The sequence below is a fragment of the Paramormyrops kingsleyae genome, chromosome 25 (assembly GCF_048594095.1).
Source record: "Paramormyrops kingsleyae isolate MSU_618 chromosome 25, PKINGS_0.4, whole genome shotgun sequence".
Lineage (NCBI taxonomy): Eukaryota > Metazoa > Chordata > Actinopteri > Osteoglossiformes > Mormyridae > Paramormyrops > Paramormyrops kingsleyae.
This window is the reverse complement of record NC_132821.1, coordinates 32,876,176-32,892,332: the sequence shown is the minus strand read 5'-3', so window position 1 is coordinate 32,892,332 and position 16,157 is coordinate 32,876,176. Positions and strand designations below refer to the sequence as shown.

The following is a 16,157-nucleotide window of genomic DNA, read 5'->3' as shown; positions in this document are numbered from 1 at the left end:
TGCTTGGGGGGAAATATTTTCAGTCAACAAATAGGTAATTAATTAAAATATGGAATACGGATATCATGCGATTCCAGACGCCAAAATATCTCATATTATATTCAGCGTAGGGGACTATTTTTAATCACCAGCCCCAAGCCCAGAAAGGGCATCAGTTTTGCGATAAGAGCAAGAACCACATTAAAAACAGTTTTATATAATTCTCTGGCTAATAATTTAAAATAGGCCGATAGATCCGAACCACAGAAGTCCTGATAAGGGTAGCGCATAGTATGGGCACGGAGATAGCGCTGAGCTGCAGGAGCCCGCGTGACGGAGCCACCCCACCCGGAGTGCCCCCCCCGCCCCACATAAAAAAAACAGGGCTCCGGCGGCACAGAAGCAGTATATTTGCCTATTTCGTTTTTGACAGGCAATAAAATAGAATTTTCGTAATTGGACACCTGATAAATTACCACAATACACCAGTCTTTAATGTCCATATTAAATATACCCAACATATTACATGCATGCAGAGCTGCACACAAAAAGAGGTTATTTAATGATCGCACGCATCAGTAACGCACACGCAACGGGGCCGTTCATTTTACAAAGATCCAAGCCTTTGAGGTTTTTATAAGCGGTAACAGAAACAACCATCCATCCAGAAATGAATATTCAAGATTCAAGACGTTTATTCGTCACGTACACAGTTGTACACATACAACATATAGCGAAATGTCACTCCGAGCAACTGTACATAAAATAACAAAAAAATATAATAATAATAAATAAAAAACATATATGAAATATTCAGCTGTAAAAAATCTATAAATAAGTTATAGGTAAAAGTGATTGTGCTGTGCAATATAAATGCGATGTGCAAGACCTGAGATATGTATCAACTATTTGGACAGTATGAAAGCAGTACTCATAGGATAACAATCATCAACAATATTATGAATTACATGTATCATTATATTATCATAATTTAAATGCATTATTATGCATGTTGTGAAAGAAATCGATACATTTCGGACAAGTGACTATTTTGCAAGGATAATGGCGGAACTAAGAGAAATGCACAATTCGAATGGGAATGGCGCCCCCTGGTGACCACGGCGCGATCACTTAGAAATAGGTTCTCCTTTACCGGGGGAGGGGGGACACGTACGTCAGTCAGGCGTGTTTGTGTGTTGATGGCGGAGAGCTCCACGTCCTGCGGCCGCATGCTTTCATAACGGGGGATGGACGTCAGTCAGACGGGCTTTGCCTGTGCGGTGCCACTATAAGCGGCTGCGTGGGCTCGCGAACTCGCGAGACGCGCGGCAGTCAGGCGGGGGTTTTACCGCGCGCGTTAAGGAAGCGGCCGTTTCGCGTAACGGCGCTGCCGTTCCCCCCCCCCCGACGCCGCCGCCACCGCCACCGCCACCACGCTTCGCAGTGTAGGTACTGTTGCGTTTCCTCCATTGCTTTCCTTGGGAGGGGGGGGTCGGTCCGAGGCGGTGCTTTTAAAACGCAGTGTTCGCCTCCACCCCTCAGACGTGTATTTTAGGAAAGCTGCTTTTCACCCCCCCCCTACTACCCCCCCGGCCCCGTGCTAGTAGCAGAGCCGTCGGCTTTTGACGCACTTTGAGCGGTCCGAGTGGAAGCAGCCCGCCCGCCCGGCTCGGTTCGCTGCCCGCTGGAAATAAAGAAACGTCACTAAAATGGCGCCAAAAGATTAAGTTCGGAGGCGCTCGGTTGCCCCGAACCTGGGGGCTCGTGCGGGACGGGAAAGAAAGTTCGGGCCGCCGCCGCTAACCCGCACGCGACGTCTTGTCGGATATATTTAGCGTATAAATGATTTTATTTTAAGGGTATCCGCTTTTTCCCCCCCACTGAGATTAATGAAGGCGCCATAAGGCAAAACTACACGCAGTACGAAGGAGCGCCGAACCTGAGGTACTGACTAGGACGGCTGGCCGTGCGCTTCGAAGCCGCTGCGGGTAAATGTGAAATAAACGCCGCCGGTCGCTGTGCTCTGGGGATGGGGGGCGGGGGACTCGTAATGTTTTGCCGACGCTTTATGAGGAATCGCGCTGGCTCGCCGAGTTTCGGACGGAGCGGCTGCTCGGTCGCGCTCAGCCCGCCGTATGGCTGCTCCCTCCGCTGCATGGAGGCTGTCACTGGCGGGCTGCGGAGAACAGCCCTCGGCTCCAGACCCCATCGCATAAATTAACCCGTAAATGTAACTCGGGCAAACGTTAAGCTTTATTAATAATTGTTTAGGCCCCTGGAGATACAGTTCAACGGCATAACTTTGCGCTTTGCATCACGTTGAAATATTTCTTTTTAAAAATACCGTTACAAATGCTTTTTAATCGTGTTATTACGCGTGTTGGCTGATCGTGTGATATATTAGATATTATAGCTGTCCAGTTATACAGCCAAGTGGCTGCCATTAGTTAACGCAAACTCGCAGAGGGGGCGTGGTCGCGCTCAGCGGACGCCCCTCCCACCGCCCCACGTCATCACGGCCGGACGATTATAGTTCCGCACGTACAGTTCAAATACATGTGCTGTGAATTAGCTGGTAGACATAACATGGATATACAAGTCGGGGTTATGTAATGGTGAAACGGCTTGTAGGAATAAAACTGAAGGCACCAAGGATGTTATCGTGTCTTTCAAATTAGTTGAATGTAGTTTGGACTATTAGGTGTATTCAGAAGGGAAAAAAATCAATCAAGTATTTCTTTTTGGTGTTGAAGATGTGTGATAAGATATTATTGAAGTATATGTGTCTGTAAAATTATTTAACAGCTTTCATTTAATTTCTTTACTTTTGTTAACATTTGTCTTGGGGGCGGGGAAATGTGCGGTGTGTGTTTTCTGAAAAGTGTTAAAATGAGATTTACATGCCCTGATGTTGTCACATCTTGTTTATGTGTTGTGGGATTTATCTTAATGTGTTTGTTGTGTGTTTTTCATTATCTACCACTTAAGGGAGGAAATGTAATGCAAGTCAGACTTGAATTTGGAATAAGGACAGCAGTCTCCTGTGAGCTGATAAGGCACACCGTAAGTCCATTTGAGTCATCTTTACATTCATTGGGAGGATGGTTATTATTTTCTCACAGAGTCACTGTTAAGTCGCGTGTCCTGTTTAACTGGAGGCCTGCAGAAGCATTTGAAAACTTCTATAACAGGGCCAACAGCAACATTTAAGGGACCCGCATCTCCACCTCTCTCCAGAATGTGGAAAAAAGGTGCAATTTGGGCCAAATTTTATTTGCAGTGTTTCTTAGTAATTTATAAAAACATATAGTAGTTATTTTTAATTGTGTTAGGGGTGCCATAGTTCTGGTTTGTCATTTGGTGCTACCTAGCTGAAGAAAGACCCCTGTGATATTGTTTGCTGTTGCTGTTGAATTTATGATGCTTTCACCCATTGTTTCCAGTCAGTAAATGCCCTTTCCAGCAGTAAGAGATGCCTAATTTTCCAGTTAACATAGCTCTTTCCTGAAATGGGCGTTTTGTTTTTGCTTTTGAGCGAAGGCTAATTTTAGCAGCAAATGGGTTTATAACAGCAGTTTAAATTTTAACCCAAAACCATTTAAATCCTGCTGTTCCACTTGGTTTCATGTGTAACATGGCCTGTGTGTTGATGAGGTGTTTAAAAACCGTAGAAGGGCTCTCTCACTTATCACTCCAATCTCAAAATGTATGTTGATGTAACTGTAGGTTTCTCGTTTAGATGTCTGCAACAGAACTGGTAATGAGAGAAATCGGCAGAGTTGAGGTAAATGGTCATAAGTATTTGTGCTGTGAAAAAGAACACAACTGAAATACTGCAGATCGAATGTATATTACAGAAGTTGAAAAAGCGTTTGACACGGGCTTGTAACCTGAAGGTTGCTGATTGAGGTCTCACCCTGCTGTAACTGATGTCTGATAAATGCTTCAGTGAAATGTCTGAGTGTATGAACGGGTAAGAGTGTAAATTAGCTTGGGTAAAAGTATCAGGTAAGCAACTAAACATAAATGGCTTCACACGAATGACTGAAGGGATTATAATATCAAAGCAAGATGACAACATTAGTCTAAGTGACAGATGTTGCGATCACGTAAACTCATAGTTCCTTTTGACCAAATTACGTAAGGAGTAGTTGCCATCTTCGTAATACTGAGTGATCTTTATACTTTGGAATGGGCTTTCATAGATTATAAGCCATATTGATGGCCACACCTCTTTCATACAAAACATCTGAGGCTTCGTCCACCAACCACCGCTTAGGCCTGAATCTTAGCTGCATCAGTTCAGCATGGAATTTTCAGACGTGGCTGGTCATGGTTGATTTTCCCTGGCATCTTCATAGAACCCAGCGCTGTTTGCTTAGACGTCTGACCATGAAGCGCAACAAACACCCCAGCAGCAGCGACGAGTCCGATGATGGAAGTAAGGGCCGCATCCGTCTGTCATCCCCTGCTTTCGCCCTCCGTTGTTCCCGTCTTTGTCATTCCTTGGCTTGCTGCTCATTCTGTCTCGTCATTCATTCAGTTCTGTCACTCGCCACTTTTCAGTCATGCGCTTGTCAGAATCTGCTGGATGGATTTGCCCCGAGGCATAGCTTATCTAAGTTGGGTTTTATGATTTGATGGTCTGCAAGTCTGGAAATAGGATTTTTTTTCAGTTTCAAATAAGAATTTTATTCAGTTTTGCTGAGTCGTAGTTTTTATATTTTTTTAAAATAGAATAATACTGTACTCACTCACTATTATGATAGGTCAGCAGCTGAGGTAACCTTAATGTACAGCTTTGTGATTGGTTTGCAATATTTATATTTTACACTATTGCTCTTAGAGCAGATGAAGTGCATTGTGGGTAAGATGGACAAAGTAGAAGGATTATAGGAACAGGAACCAATTGTGGACATTTAAGGAGGTGGTACCAGGTCAGGAAAACATCCATTTTTAAATGGTAGCAGTGAAACTCGACTTTTCATGCAGGACTAGCTGAAGTGGTTTGGTATCTTGTACGGGTCCTAGTTTAAAATGGAACCCTAAGGCAACATTAGCATGCTTATGGTTTGGGGTCTTGTGTGGGTGATGGGCTTCCAGTTACGCCTTGTTGAACTTGAGGCAGATGCAGCGTGCGGGCTCTCTCCTGCCCACTCCAGATGTTTATAGAGCGATTAAATTTTGTATCTAGGCACAGGGACCTATGAAGTTCTACACCTGATGTTACAGAAATTGTGGGAAATTACCTCATTCGGTCTCTCCACAGGCAGCTCCACCTCCTGGTCCCAGAGTTCCAAGTCCCACCTCAGGAGAAACACATGGCCTAGAGCCAAGAGTAGGAAACCTTCTGAGGTAAGTGCTGCAGGTCCTGTGGGGGGCTGAGCAGCGTGCGTGAGATGCATAGGGCGATGTGAGGTGGGTGAACAGTACCACCGTGTTACAGGTCTTCAGGACGGACCTCATCACGGCCATGAAGCTGCACGACTCTGTCCAGCTGAACCCTGAGGACTTCTTCATCCTGCTCGACTCGTGGAGACAGGAATGGGAAAAGGGGGTGCAGGTTCCCGTCAGTCCGAACTCCATTCCACGACCCCTGGTCCGGTAGGCTCTTCTTTCCGGTTCAATCCCATCTTGTTTTCTGAAATAATTCAACGGTTGGATATGATAGTTTGGATTGTATGTATTCAGATCAATGCTAAAAACCGGTCTCTGTAGGGCACCGGGGCCTGTGTGACATGTGATGTGACATTCTGTTCAGGCTCATTTCGGGGCAGCTAAGTGTGAAACAGACCAGTGTCTTGCTTCTCCAGGGCCACTTTCGACAAAACCAAAGCTATCATGTTCAGCCGGCCCAAGAAGCTGATCCGCTCTTCGGGGTCCGAGCCGCCGCCTTTGGGCTACGTGGGACTGCATGCCCTCGCTGAGGCTACATGCCGCTACGACCTGTGCGAGCTGGACATGGCCTGGCTGGAGATAGCCAATGAGGAGTTCCGTGAGATGGGTAAGAGATGCCTATTGGATATCGGCTGTGCGAATTCTCACTGTCGTCACGGGGGTGGAGAAAATAATGGAATTGTCTAATGATGTATTGACTAGATCCTAATGGCTTGGACCAACCTTCCGTTAAAAGTGATTCAGGTTGAATGCCGTCATGCATGTCCTGGACAGTGTACTGGGGTATTGGACTGTTGAAAAAGAAATCCTCCGGTCTGAGTCATGGAGAAGGTGGTAATATACTTTTGTTCTTCTAGAACAGGGTTGTTCAAATCACGGTCCTCGAGGTCCGAGCACTGCTGGTTTTCCAGCCTTCCTTTACCTGTCAGTCAGGTGTGAAGCCTCTGACCAATCAGAATCAGTATTTATTAAACTAACTACCTGGGAGAACTGAAAACAAGGCCTGGATTTGGAATCGAGGTCCAGATTTGAAGAACCCTGTTCTAGAACCTCCCCAGAAGATTTATTGGTATGGTGACTGTGGAGGCCATTGACGTTACTTGACTCTGGTGTTTGTCAGTCTGTGTATGTGGGAGCAGTATGAGAGAAGTGTTAGCGCCATAGGGAGTACCTGGTCCTGTAAAATGGCCATTATGTAATTGTACAGAGTACTCTGGTACCAACAGACATCGTGGGCCGTAGGCATCCATGGGCTTCCGCTGATGTTCATCTGGAATGGAGGGTGAAAGCTGACCCATCAGATCATATTGCTTTTTTCCCCATTGCTTGGGGGTCTGGGTTCTGCGTTCCTTATCCTGGTTATGTATCTTTGTCTACTGGTCTTATTAAACTTGTGATTTCCTGATGGGAGTCCAGCCATAAATCCTACACTAGATGCAAAAAATTGTGGGGACACGTCCAATTTGTAGAGATTGCAGAACCTTATTCCAGTTACTCCAGTTACTTATTTAATCATCCAGTGCATGATATTTGTAAACATCCCTTGATTGTTTATAAACACTACCGCTGATATTCGTGTAGTAATTTTTCAAGCGTAATGCCAAAATTGCTAGGCGTATCCACAACTTTGGCCGCTGGTGCGGCTCTGTGACGCTCCTGATGTTCAGCTTTTGTCGACACTGGGTCTCGGTTCTTGGGAAGATATGGCGGTTGTACTTTTGTGGTGTTTTGGCAGACGGCCTCTTAAATGTCCACCTGTCCTTGTAGGTGAGCTTTGATTTGGCACTGCTGTCCCTCTTTGCCGATGCAGTTTGTCCATGTTTATCACATACTGTCATGGTTTTTGAGGGTGTTCCCTCTGGTGTATTGGAGCACTGACTGTTTGGTCTCTCTGGAGCTCGTGCCTTGTTGCTCTTGAGGGCCCACAGATCAGTGCCAGTTGTCAGACTTTTTATAGCTGGCAATTACTGCTAATTTGCTTTCACACTTGTGTGGTTACTGTTAATTGTGATGTAATTATTTCAAAGTTAGGCCTTATGTGACATTTCTGTTATGTTGGTTACCACTATTGTACAGATACAGACTGACTTCAACCTGGTGTGATGACACCTCTAATTTTAAAGGATGTTGCACTGTGAGGTGACAGTTGACTTTATGCCTGATTTTTAATTTTTTTTTTCCTCTACCATTTTGCATGAAACCTCACAGGACTGCAGAACATCGATGAGCTGACGATGGAGCGAGTCATGGAGGAGTTTGAGCAGCGTTGCTACGACAACATGAGCCACGCCATGGAGACGGAGGAAGGGCTGGGCATCGAATATGACGAAGATGTTGTGTGCGACGTCTGTCAGTCTCCTGACGGAGAAGATGGCAACGAGATGGTTTTCTGTGACAAGTGCAACATCTGTGTCCATCAAGTAGGAAGTTCTGCAGAAATTCCAGTGCTCACCCTGTGTCTGCTTTGTCATTCTTGCCCCTGATTGGTTACAAGACTCACCCTGTGTCTGCTTTGTCATGCCTCTTGCTGCTGATTGGTTATAGTGCTCATCCTGTGTCTGCTTTGTCATGCCTCTTGCTGCTGATTGGTTATAGTGCTCACCCTGTGTCTGCTTTGTCATTCTTGCTCCTGATTGGTTACAAGACTCACCCTGTGTCTGCTTTGTCATGCCTCTTACTCATGATTGGATACCTGTCTGTCAGCAGGAAACAGAGTAGTGTAAAGCTGATTAAGCTGCTTTTGTGTCTAGTGCAGGCCCGTTCATCTATGTGTGTGTGTGTGTGTCGCTAGGCGTGCTATGGCATCCTGAAGGTGCCCGAGGGCAGCTGGCTCTGTCGGACCTGTGCCCTGGGTGTGGCGCCCAAATGCCAGCTCTGCCCCCAGAAGGGGGGTGCCATGAAGCCCACGCGCAGTGGCAGCAAGTGGGTCCACGTCAGCTGCGCACTCTGGATCCCAGAGGTGAGCGCCGCATCCGGAAGCGTTACCGTGGCAACCGCCGCTCGCCCGTGTTTAATCCACTGACGACGCCTCAAGCGTGACTCGTTTGGTGCAGTTTGGGTCTCTTTGTCAGCTTGTTATCTTAGTGCCAAGCTGGAAACAAGATGAAGGTTAAAGGTGGTGAATAATTACATGGGTCTGTTTGGCGGTCTCTTGGTATGAGTAATCAAAAGGCATATGTAGCAATGTACTGAGGGTCCAGTCTTATGGAACATCTTTGGCTGTATGAGATATGACATACATATTTATCCCTCTCTGATCTAAAATGTATTAAATTCGTGATCCTCTGAAACAGGAGCTTAGTGGGAGATGCCGAGTTCACGGATTTGGTTTTGGGTACAAGACAACATTCAGCATGTTGTGAATAATGCAGAGAGTTTGGGTCTGGAAGGTGCGCAGGTGATGCTCGCTGTAGCCTCGGGTCACGCCTGTTCGGTTCCCGTCGCTGCAGGTGAGCATCGGGAACCCCGAGATGATGGAGCCCATCACCAACGTGTCCCACATCCCCAGCAACCGCTGGGCTCTGCTCTGCTGCCTGTGTCAGGATAAGACTGGGGCGTGCATCCAGGTATGGCGTGCCCCATCCTCGGTAGCGTGTACGTGATGGAGCCCATTCTCAAGGCTCTGAACGTGGAGGAGTGTCAGCTGGAGTAGTGAGAATCGATGCGGGGCGTGCGAAGCAGTGCTTAAACACCGCTTCTGCATCTGACGTTTGAATTGATTTAACCATATATTAAAGTGTCATACAGAGAAGACCAAACTTGTGTATCCTGACCAGTAATTGCCAAGTAGAGTAAGATTCACGTCTGATGAGTTTGTGGTTTTTAAGGATGACCCCACTCGCTTTCCCTGTTGACGTGTTAAAAATCACCTTCCTCGTCTCAGTGCTCTGCCAAGAACTGCCGGACAGCGTTCCACGTCACCTGCGCCCTGCACTGCGGCCTGGAGATGAACACCATCCTCACGGAGACCGACGAGGTCAAATTCAGGTCCTTTTGCCTCAAGCACTCCAGCAAGCTGAGGGCTAGGCGCGAGGATGGCAGGGGCGTGATCGTGGCGCCCCTGCAGGCCGGAGGCCAGTATGAGCCGACTGGCAGCGGCCGCAAGATGAAACTACAGCAGCTGGAGGATGAGTTCTTCCGCTTTGTGGTGCCGGGTGATGTGGCCCGGGGCTTGCATCTGTCGGAGGAGCTTGTGGACTTCCTGTACCAGTACTGGAAGCTGAGGAGGAGAGCAAACTTCAACCGCCCGCTTCTTACACCCAAGAGGGACGAGGAGGACAACCTGGCCAAGAAGGAGCAGGACGTGCTTCTCTGTAGACTAAGGCTCTTCACTCACTTGCGGCAGGACCTGGAGCGAGTAAGTAGCCGTGCCGCTATCTGGCAGGAGGGTTTTGGGTCCGGGAGGAGAAGGGTGGGGTTCTGTGGCCAGGTCACATGATCAGCAATCAATGGTCCAGTGAAACGGCTGAGAGCTCGTCCTGCTCCTTTGCATTATTTTGCCTGAATGGGCCGATGTGGGAAGAGTATTTGTGTTTCTGCATGTTGCAGAATTAAGGAGCCTAATCCAGATGCAGGGATAATGCACAACAGTGAACTTACTCAGTTTCACTGAGGAGGAAGACCTCACCAGTAGAGGTACCTAGAGAAAGTATGCATGATGCTTACTCGGGAATCAGGGAAAGTCCAGACAAGGTTGTGGATCAGGAAGGCAGACAAGGCCAAACCAGTGGCATGACTGTGTGCACTTATAATGGAGAGAGGTCTGAAGAGAGTGGAAAACGGAGATGTGAACATTAAAGCAGAGCTTGTAGTAACGGGAGTAAAGCTGTGCCCGCCCGCCCTGTGCTCATTTTTCAGGGTGTGACAGCAGCTGTAAACACTGCTGGTTGGTTAGTGTTGTGCATTTCTGTTATGACTGGCATCCCGTCCAAGGTAAGCCCCAGCTTTATGCCCTGCGCTGGCATCTGCTCCTGGTCTCTCTGGATCTTTCACTCAGATAACCAGTCAGGGGATGGAACGTTACTCTTGCTGTAATTGACGACTTGCTGCCCGCAGGGTTTACATAAATAGCACCTTGCATGCTTTATAACCTTTAAAGTGTGTAATTATCATTCTTCCACTTGGGTCATTGTTTGCTTAGTTTCCTCACCTGTCATTAGAGAATTAAAATTGCTCATATTCGTGAAAAATCAAGCGACATCTCTGCAGACACAGCTGTCTGGCAAATATCTTCATTCTCTTCTGTTAGTTTCTTCATCCTTCATGCTGTTATCCCAAAAGTACAAAAGAAAACGATTTAAAGGCATATTCTGCTAGAGAAATGTTATTTTGATTGAGTGGTTATTCCAGTGATATTGTCTGTCTGACTAATAAAGGTCAACCCTTTATGATTACTTGCAATGTGTGACTCGTAGTATTTTCACTGCAAGCTTTCGGCATTGTAATTAAGGGTAACCTTTACTGGCTCACATTTGAGATGATTAATGGTTAGAGAGTTCGTCTCAGCTCTGTCTGGACTCCTCTTCCACGTTAGGCATTGCTTCAGTGCTCAGTACTTCCTTGCTAATTAGTTTCTAGTTTTTCCTGCCCCTTCATCACCTGTCTTCAGCGCCTCGGTGCTGATCCGTTTGCTCTGGTAATATTCACAGCTGTTTTGTTTTTTTCGGAGAGACATGCAATGAAAAAAATTATACTCTGGCTTGGAAGTGAGGGTTTGGTGGAAGCTCACAGCACGTTGTAGTGAGTGTGAAATAGTAAAATATTTTCTATTCTATTATACAGTTAAAGTATGTTTATCAAACTGTTCCTTTTATTATTTTGGATACAATACAATATATGGACTTCCAATGGTTCCTAATTGCTTGGCTTTCTTCATTTTTTTTATTATTTGATGTCTGAAATAAGTGAAATATGTGTGAGGCCTAATTAATGCAACAGTGAGTGACAAACACATAAAACTAACCTGAATACTTTTGTGTGAAATGTGCGGCTTGTGTATGTGAGAAGGTCCAGGCACCTCGGGGACCGTGAGGGCCCAGCGTGTGCGCAGGCAGCTGCACTGGGGAAGGCCCCATAGGAGTCTGCAGCACTCAGACCGGGGGGAAAGCCGCTTAACAGCTCATCACACCCACTGCAGTAATTGAATTTGCCAGGCGTGTGGAGTTTATTTTAGCTTGTTTTTCGAATCTGCCTTCAGTCTGCCATGACAAATTGAAATGTGTAAAAACGCTCCCATTGTGCGGTGTTGGTTTGGCATTGTCATATTCATTTATGTGAATATAATATGGGGGGAAAAAACATGAGGGTGCAGGTTTACGACGATGTAACTGAGCTGGAAATCCCAGCAGCAGCAGACTCCCGCACCACGCACACTTGTACCAGACCCCCGCACCACGCACACTTGTACCGGACCCCCGCACCACGCACACTTGTACCGGACCCCCGCACCACGCACACTTGTACCGGACTCCCGCACCACGCACACTTGTACCGGACTCCCGCACCACGCACACTTGTACCGGACTCCCGCTTACTTTACCAAGCCTCCTTTCAGCCAGTGGGAACTGGTAGCTCCTCTTCCTTATGAGCAGCTGTGATGTGGCCAGCATACTGCTGGCTAGTCATGACAGAGCTTCATCCAACCTCTGCTGCAGGCTGGACCTACCATAGTACTTGGATGGTGGGGGCTTCCCGCTAAAGACCTGTGCGGGACGGATTTTTAAGTCCCGCTCCCGCAAGATTCTGTCCTGCTCCCGCAAAAAATATATATTATTTTCTTCCGCACAATATTCAAGTTTTGTCCCGCTCCCGCCCACAAAATCCCGCAGGTAAACATATAAGTAGTTTTATTTTTACCGCTTCTTCCCGCTACTCTGTTATTTGTTTCACTTGCTTCCCTTTTGAGTATATATATAAAAAAGAAACGGAAAATAAACATATGTTTCGTTTTATTTTAGTTTAATTAAATGGAATGATGAACATGGACACGAACGAGGAGCTTTTCAGAACATGCCATCCCGTCCAAGCACCAGGCTGATTCCTTCTTGGGGTGTCCGGTTACGTCCCCCGGCACTCAGAACGCGGCAATTGTAATTTCTGTAGACGATTCGCCTGTAAATTATTTTAATTTAGTCATTCTTCTTGATTTTGTGCAGTAGATAAATGAGTAGGCCTAATTGTTAATAAATTAATTTTAAGATAATTACATTTTGCGGGAGTCCCGCGATTAATTTTATTCTCCCGCAACCCGCACATACATGAGGACCTTGTCCCGCGCCGCACTCAGTGCGTTGGGTCCCTCGGGTCCCGCGGTACTCCCTCGGGAGTGCAGGTCTCTACTTCCCGCCCCCTGCCCTGCGTGGGTCTCTCTCTCTGTCATGTTTCCATGCTGTGACTTGTGCCGCAGGTACGTAACCTGACCTATATGGTGACGCGCCGGGAGAAGATCAAGCGCTCCTTGTGCCGGGTGCAGGAGCAGATCTTCCAGCACCGCATCAGGCTCCTGGAGGAGCCACGGAGGGCAGGTGAGGAGACTGACTCTCCTGGGGAGGGGGGAATCTTACTGAATGCCTGCGTGTTGGGTTTGCTTGTTGCTCGAGAGTAACCGCTGTTGGTGCTTCGGTTGTCAGCCCCCAGAGGGTCTTCTCGGAGTTCAGAGGATGCCACATTCCTCAGCTGGGTCTCCTCACACCCCGTGAAACTGCGACCCGGGAGACGCGCCGAACCGGCCCCGCAGAGTCAGGACCGAGGAGGAGGCGGGCTCCGAGGCTCGGCGAGGAGGCCGCCTGACCACGAGCGCGAGCTCAGCGGCACGAGGAGCCACAGGCGAGTCACCAGGGGGCCCGAGGCCCAGCTGGCATCAGACAGACGCAGTGGCCTTCGGGAGCGGGCCCCCCCCAAGGCCGCCCCCCCCCGGCCCGGACACACAAGCTCTAAATACAATGGCCTTCTGCGGGCCAATCCCTGTCCTGCTTCACAGCGGCCAGCCACCGCCGTCCTGAAAAACTGGGGCACCTTCAAGATCCCGAAGAAGAGTGGGAGGCAGGTCCAGGTGGACCGGGACGTGCCCCCCCGCGGGCTGGCGGAGAGAAACACCCCAGGCAGGACCCGTAGTCGCCCCTGTGCCAGGGCACAGCTGGCAAACTCCAATGTGGGGACAAAGGGGAAGTGCCACGTGCCCATCACGCGCCGCTACGGCTCGGACATCATGCCCCGCGGCATCCTGGCCTCGTGAATGCCAGCCCTGACCTCTGACCCTTGCCCTTTTGGGCCCCAAAAAAGAGAAACTTCGATCACAGATTCCATCAAAGAGCTGGTATTTATTTTTTATTTTATGTATTTTTACATTGTCCTTCTTCCGTGTGCAGCTTTGAGTCCTGCTCGTTTCCCCAGTGCCTAGAAACGTGTCCCCGGCCTACGATCACATTCTGCACCCGAGGCGTCCGCAGAGGCGGCTGGTCTCTGTCCGTGGCTGACGGTCTCCGTGTGGGACAGCTAGAGGGCGCCTCGGGGTGGCACTACTGAGTGCCCGTAATCGGACTGACTGAGAGCAGTGGAGCAAGGCGCACTAACGTGTTAGTGTGCGAGCTCAGTGCAGAGTCTGACGTAGCCAATAACTTATTGGTTCCTGTAAAGACCTGTGACACTGTAAATTTCCAAAAAAAAAAAAAAAATGTAAAGAATCACAGTAATTTAATAAGCTTTATTTAAATGAATGTCCTTACAAATTGACAGGATTTTCTACTTTAAATTGAAAAGAACTGGACACTTTATGGAGCCCTTAGTGAATTCGTTCACTAAATGGCACCAGCATCCCTTCAGGGTTTTTGTTTTTTTTTTCTCTCCAAATGACAGTGATGCACTAATGAAAACCATTGGCTATGCATCTTGGCATGCTGTCACTTGCAGACATGTGTCTGGGTCTCTAATCGTGAGCAATTAACCCAGGTAATCAGTATTCAAAGATACTTGGCAGTGAAAAGTGGAGATCGTGTCTGTTCGCCCACGCTCGTGTGGTGGCTCGTCCGGAGCAGTGCCCGGCGTGCACGTCTCTGGCGTGCGGCTTAGTGACCCAGGCTGTGATCCGTCCTCGTGTTTGTGCACTGCGCCGTGCCCTCGCACAAGTGCTACCTACCTTCTCAGACAAATTTTAATGATTTCTGGAAAAAAATTAAATTGTCACCTTCTGTAGTGGATAAAAACACACTTCCATTCGAGGGGATGGTTGTAGTCATAGATGAACCAGTGATTTCCTGTGACAAACTGGTTGATCTCTCCCTCCAACCTTATGGGTAAGAGGGAGGTTTCGCTTCGCCTTAACTTAGTTGATTTAGTTGGTTCTGACTCCTTATGCCCTGACATAGAACATTCTATTCTCACTAGACTGGCTTGGTTCATCCAAATGATTCTGACTTGATAGCGCAAACCCGTTTTCGGTCCTAATATTTAAAAATAAAAAAAAAAAAAAAAAAAAAGCTCATGGATTTTAGGCAATAAGTAACGACCTACAGCTTGGTGACATTCTGTACATTCAGCTAATGCCAGGTGACAGGTCGCGTCTGGCCGTTCAGGCCATGGTTCCAGGCTCCAGACTCGCTGCTGTGAGCTCAAAGTCACAAGATTCCCCGAGCGAGACTGGGGAACACCACCAAACAGGAAACCAAAAGTATTCAGGTTTTGAATACCCAGAAGAAAACGGTAGTCATTTGGAACAATGTCTCTATTTGGTCTTTATATATATATCTATTTTTCTTGCAGATTTTGTAGTGTTTTTTCCTTGTTAGATTTTTCATCAGACCATATTGAAACCATTTGCAGCCCATTGTAAAACTGGAACGTTTTTATGAGAAATGACAGATCTGGTGGAGTGTTAGTATTTTTTTCCCCCCCTCGTCAGGCATGCTTTTTCAATTCAGTCACGCCGTCACTGTGGAATGGGCGCGGGTGTGTCTTGCATATCTGTCATCGTTGCCATGATGCAGGGTAATGTCTTTGCTGTGTGGCGAAACCAGCATAAAACCGAATGGGTCTCTTTCCATCTGTTAATCTCCAGCATTGTCATTGTGAGCTCACTGGAACCACAGTAAAACGTCTTAAGAGAAAAAAAAAAGTCACGTGCCTGTCCAGGTGTGTTACCTAACCAATGCACATGAACATAGCAGATATGTTCTGGGGAAATGATTTATACCTGAAATACTATTTTGTAAGAGTGGGCTCTGCTGTATTTTTTTATGCACAGATACAAAATTAAAGTAGATTGATGGCCGTATAAAATGTCAGTTTGCCTTTTGTCTATGAAAGTCTACAAAATTCTGTCCCCCCCCCCCCCGGTGGTCAGGGTGGTGGTACCTCTGACCTGGAAACCATTTCGATGTTTACATGACTTGTGATGTGTGATGACTTCCATCCAGTAGAGAGGTACTATAATTAGATTGTGTTGTGTAGCCTTGATGTCCCCTCCCTGAAAAGACACTGTTCTGGGCCACTGGCTGGTGTTCTGGCAGTTTCTGGGTCTGTGTACACGTGGTTACGCGCAGCTCTTACCCGTTATCCTTCTAAGCCTGCTCATCTGCTGCAGAGCAGCTCTATACTAGGTGCTTGTTCCCCATGATCCGACACGGGATGATGTACAGTTTTCTGCCATCTGGATCCTGTATCGGTGACTCCCACTAGCTATCTCGTGTTAGTCTCTCAAAGTTATGTCTGTATGCAGGAAATACGCAGTTAATTCCTTTTCAGCTGGTGTGCAGTTCAGCGCACCTTTAGCTCAAGTTTCCTCCGCA

The 16,157-nt window shown here is 47.4% G+C and overlaps 1 protein-coding gene across 4 annotated transcripts; it reads left to right on the top strand.

The window, feature by feature from the left end:
- Positions 1 to 1,148: 1,148 nt before the first annotated feature.
- jade1 (jade family PHD finger 1) lies at positions 1,149 to 15,484 on the top strand. 4 transcript variants are annotated; one of them, XM_023812503.2, is made up of 13 exons: positions 1,149 to 1,424; positions 2,968 to 3,042; positions 3,719 to 3,763; positions 4,341 to 4,420; positions 5,249 to 5,334; positions 5,426 to 5,583; positions 5,793 to 5,983; positions 7,585 to 7,796; positions 8,168 to 8,335; positions 8,826 to 8,942; positions 9,260 to 9,733; positions 12,782 to 12,899; positions 13,005 to 15,484. In XM_023812503.2, the coding sequence occupies exons 4-13, from the start codon at positions 4,372 to 4,374 to the stop codon at positions 13,607 to 13,609; spliced, it is 2,178 nt and encodes a 725-aa protein (XP_023668271.1). In that variant the 5' UTR covers positions 1,149 to 1,424; positions 2,968 to 3,042; positions 3,719 to 3,763; positions 4,341 to 4,371; the 3' UTR covers positions 13,610 to 15,484. The 4 variants fall into 4 exon arrangements, with proteins under 4 accessions (XP_023668271.1, XP_023668269.1, XP_023668270.1 ...); XM_023812501.2 differs by having other exon boundaries at positions 1,149 to 1,428; XM_023812502.2 differs by lacking the exon at positions 1,149 to 1,424 and adding an exon at positions 1,485 to 1,923.
- Positions 15,485 to 16,157: the final 673 nt, after the last annotated feature.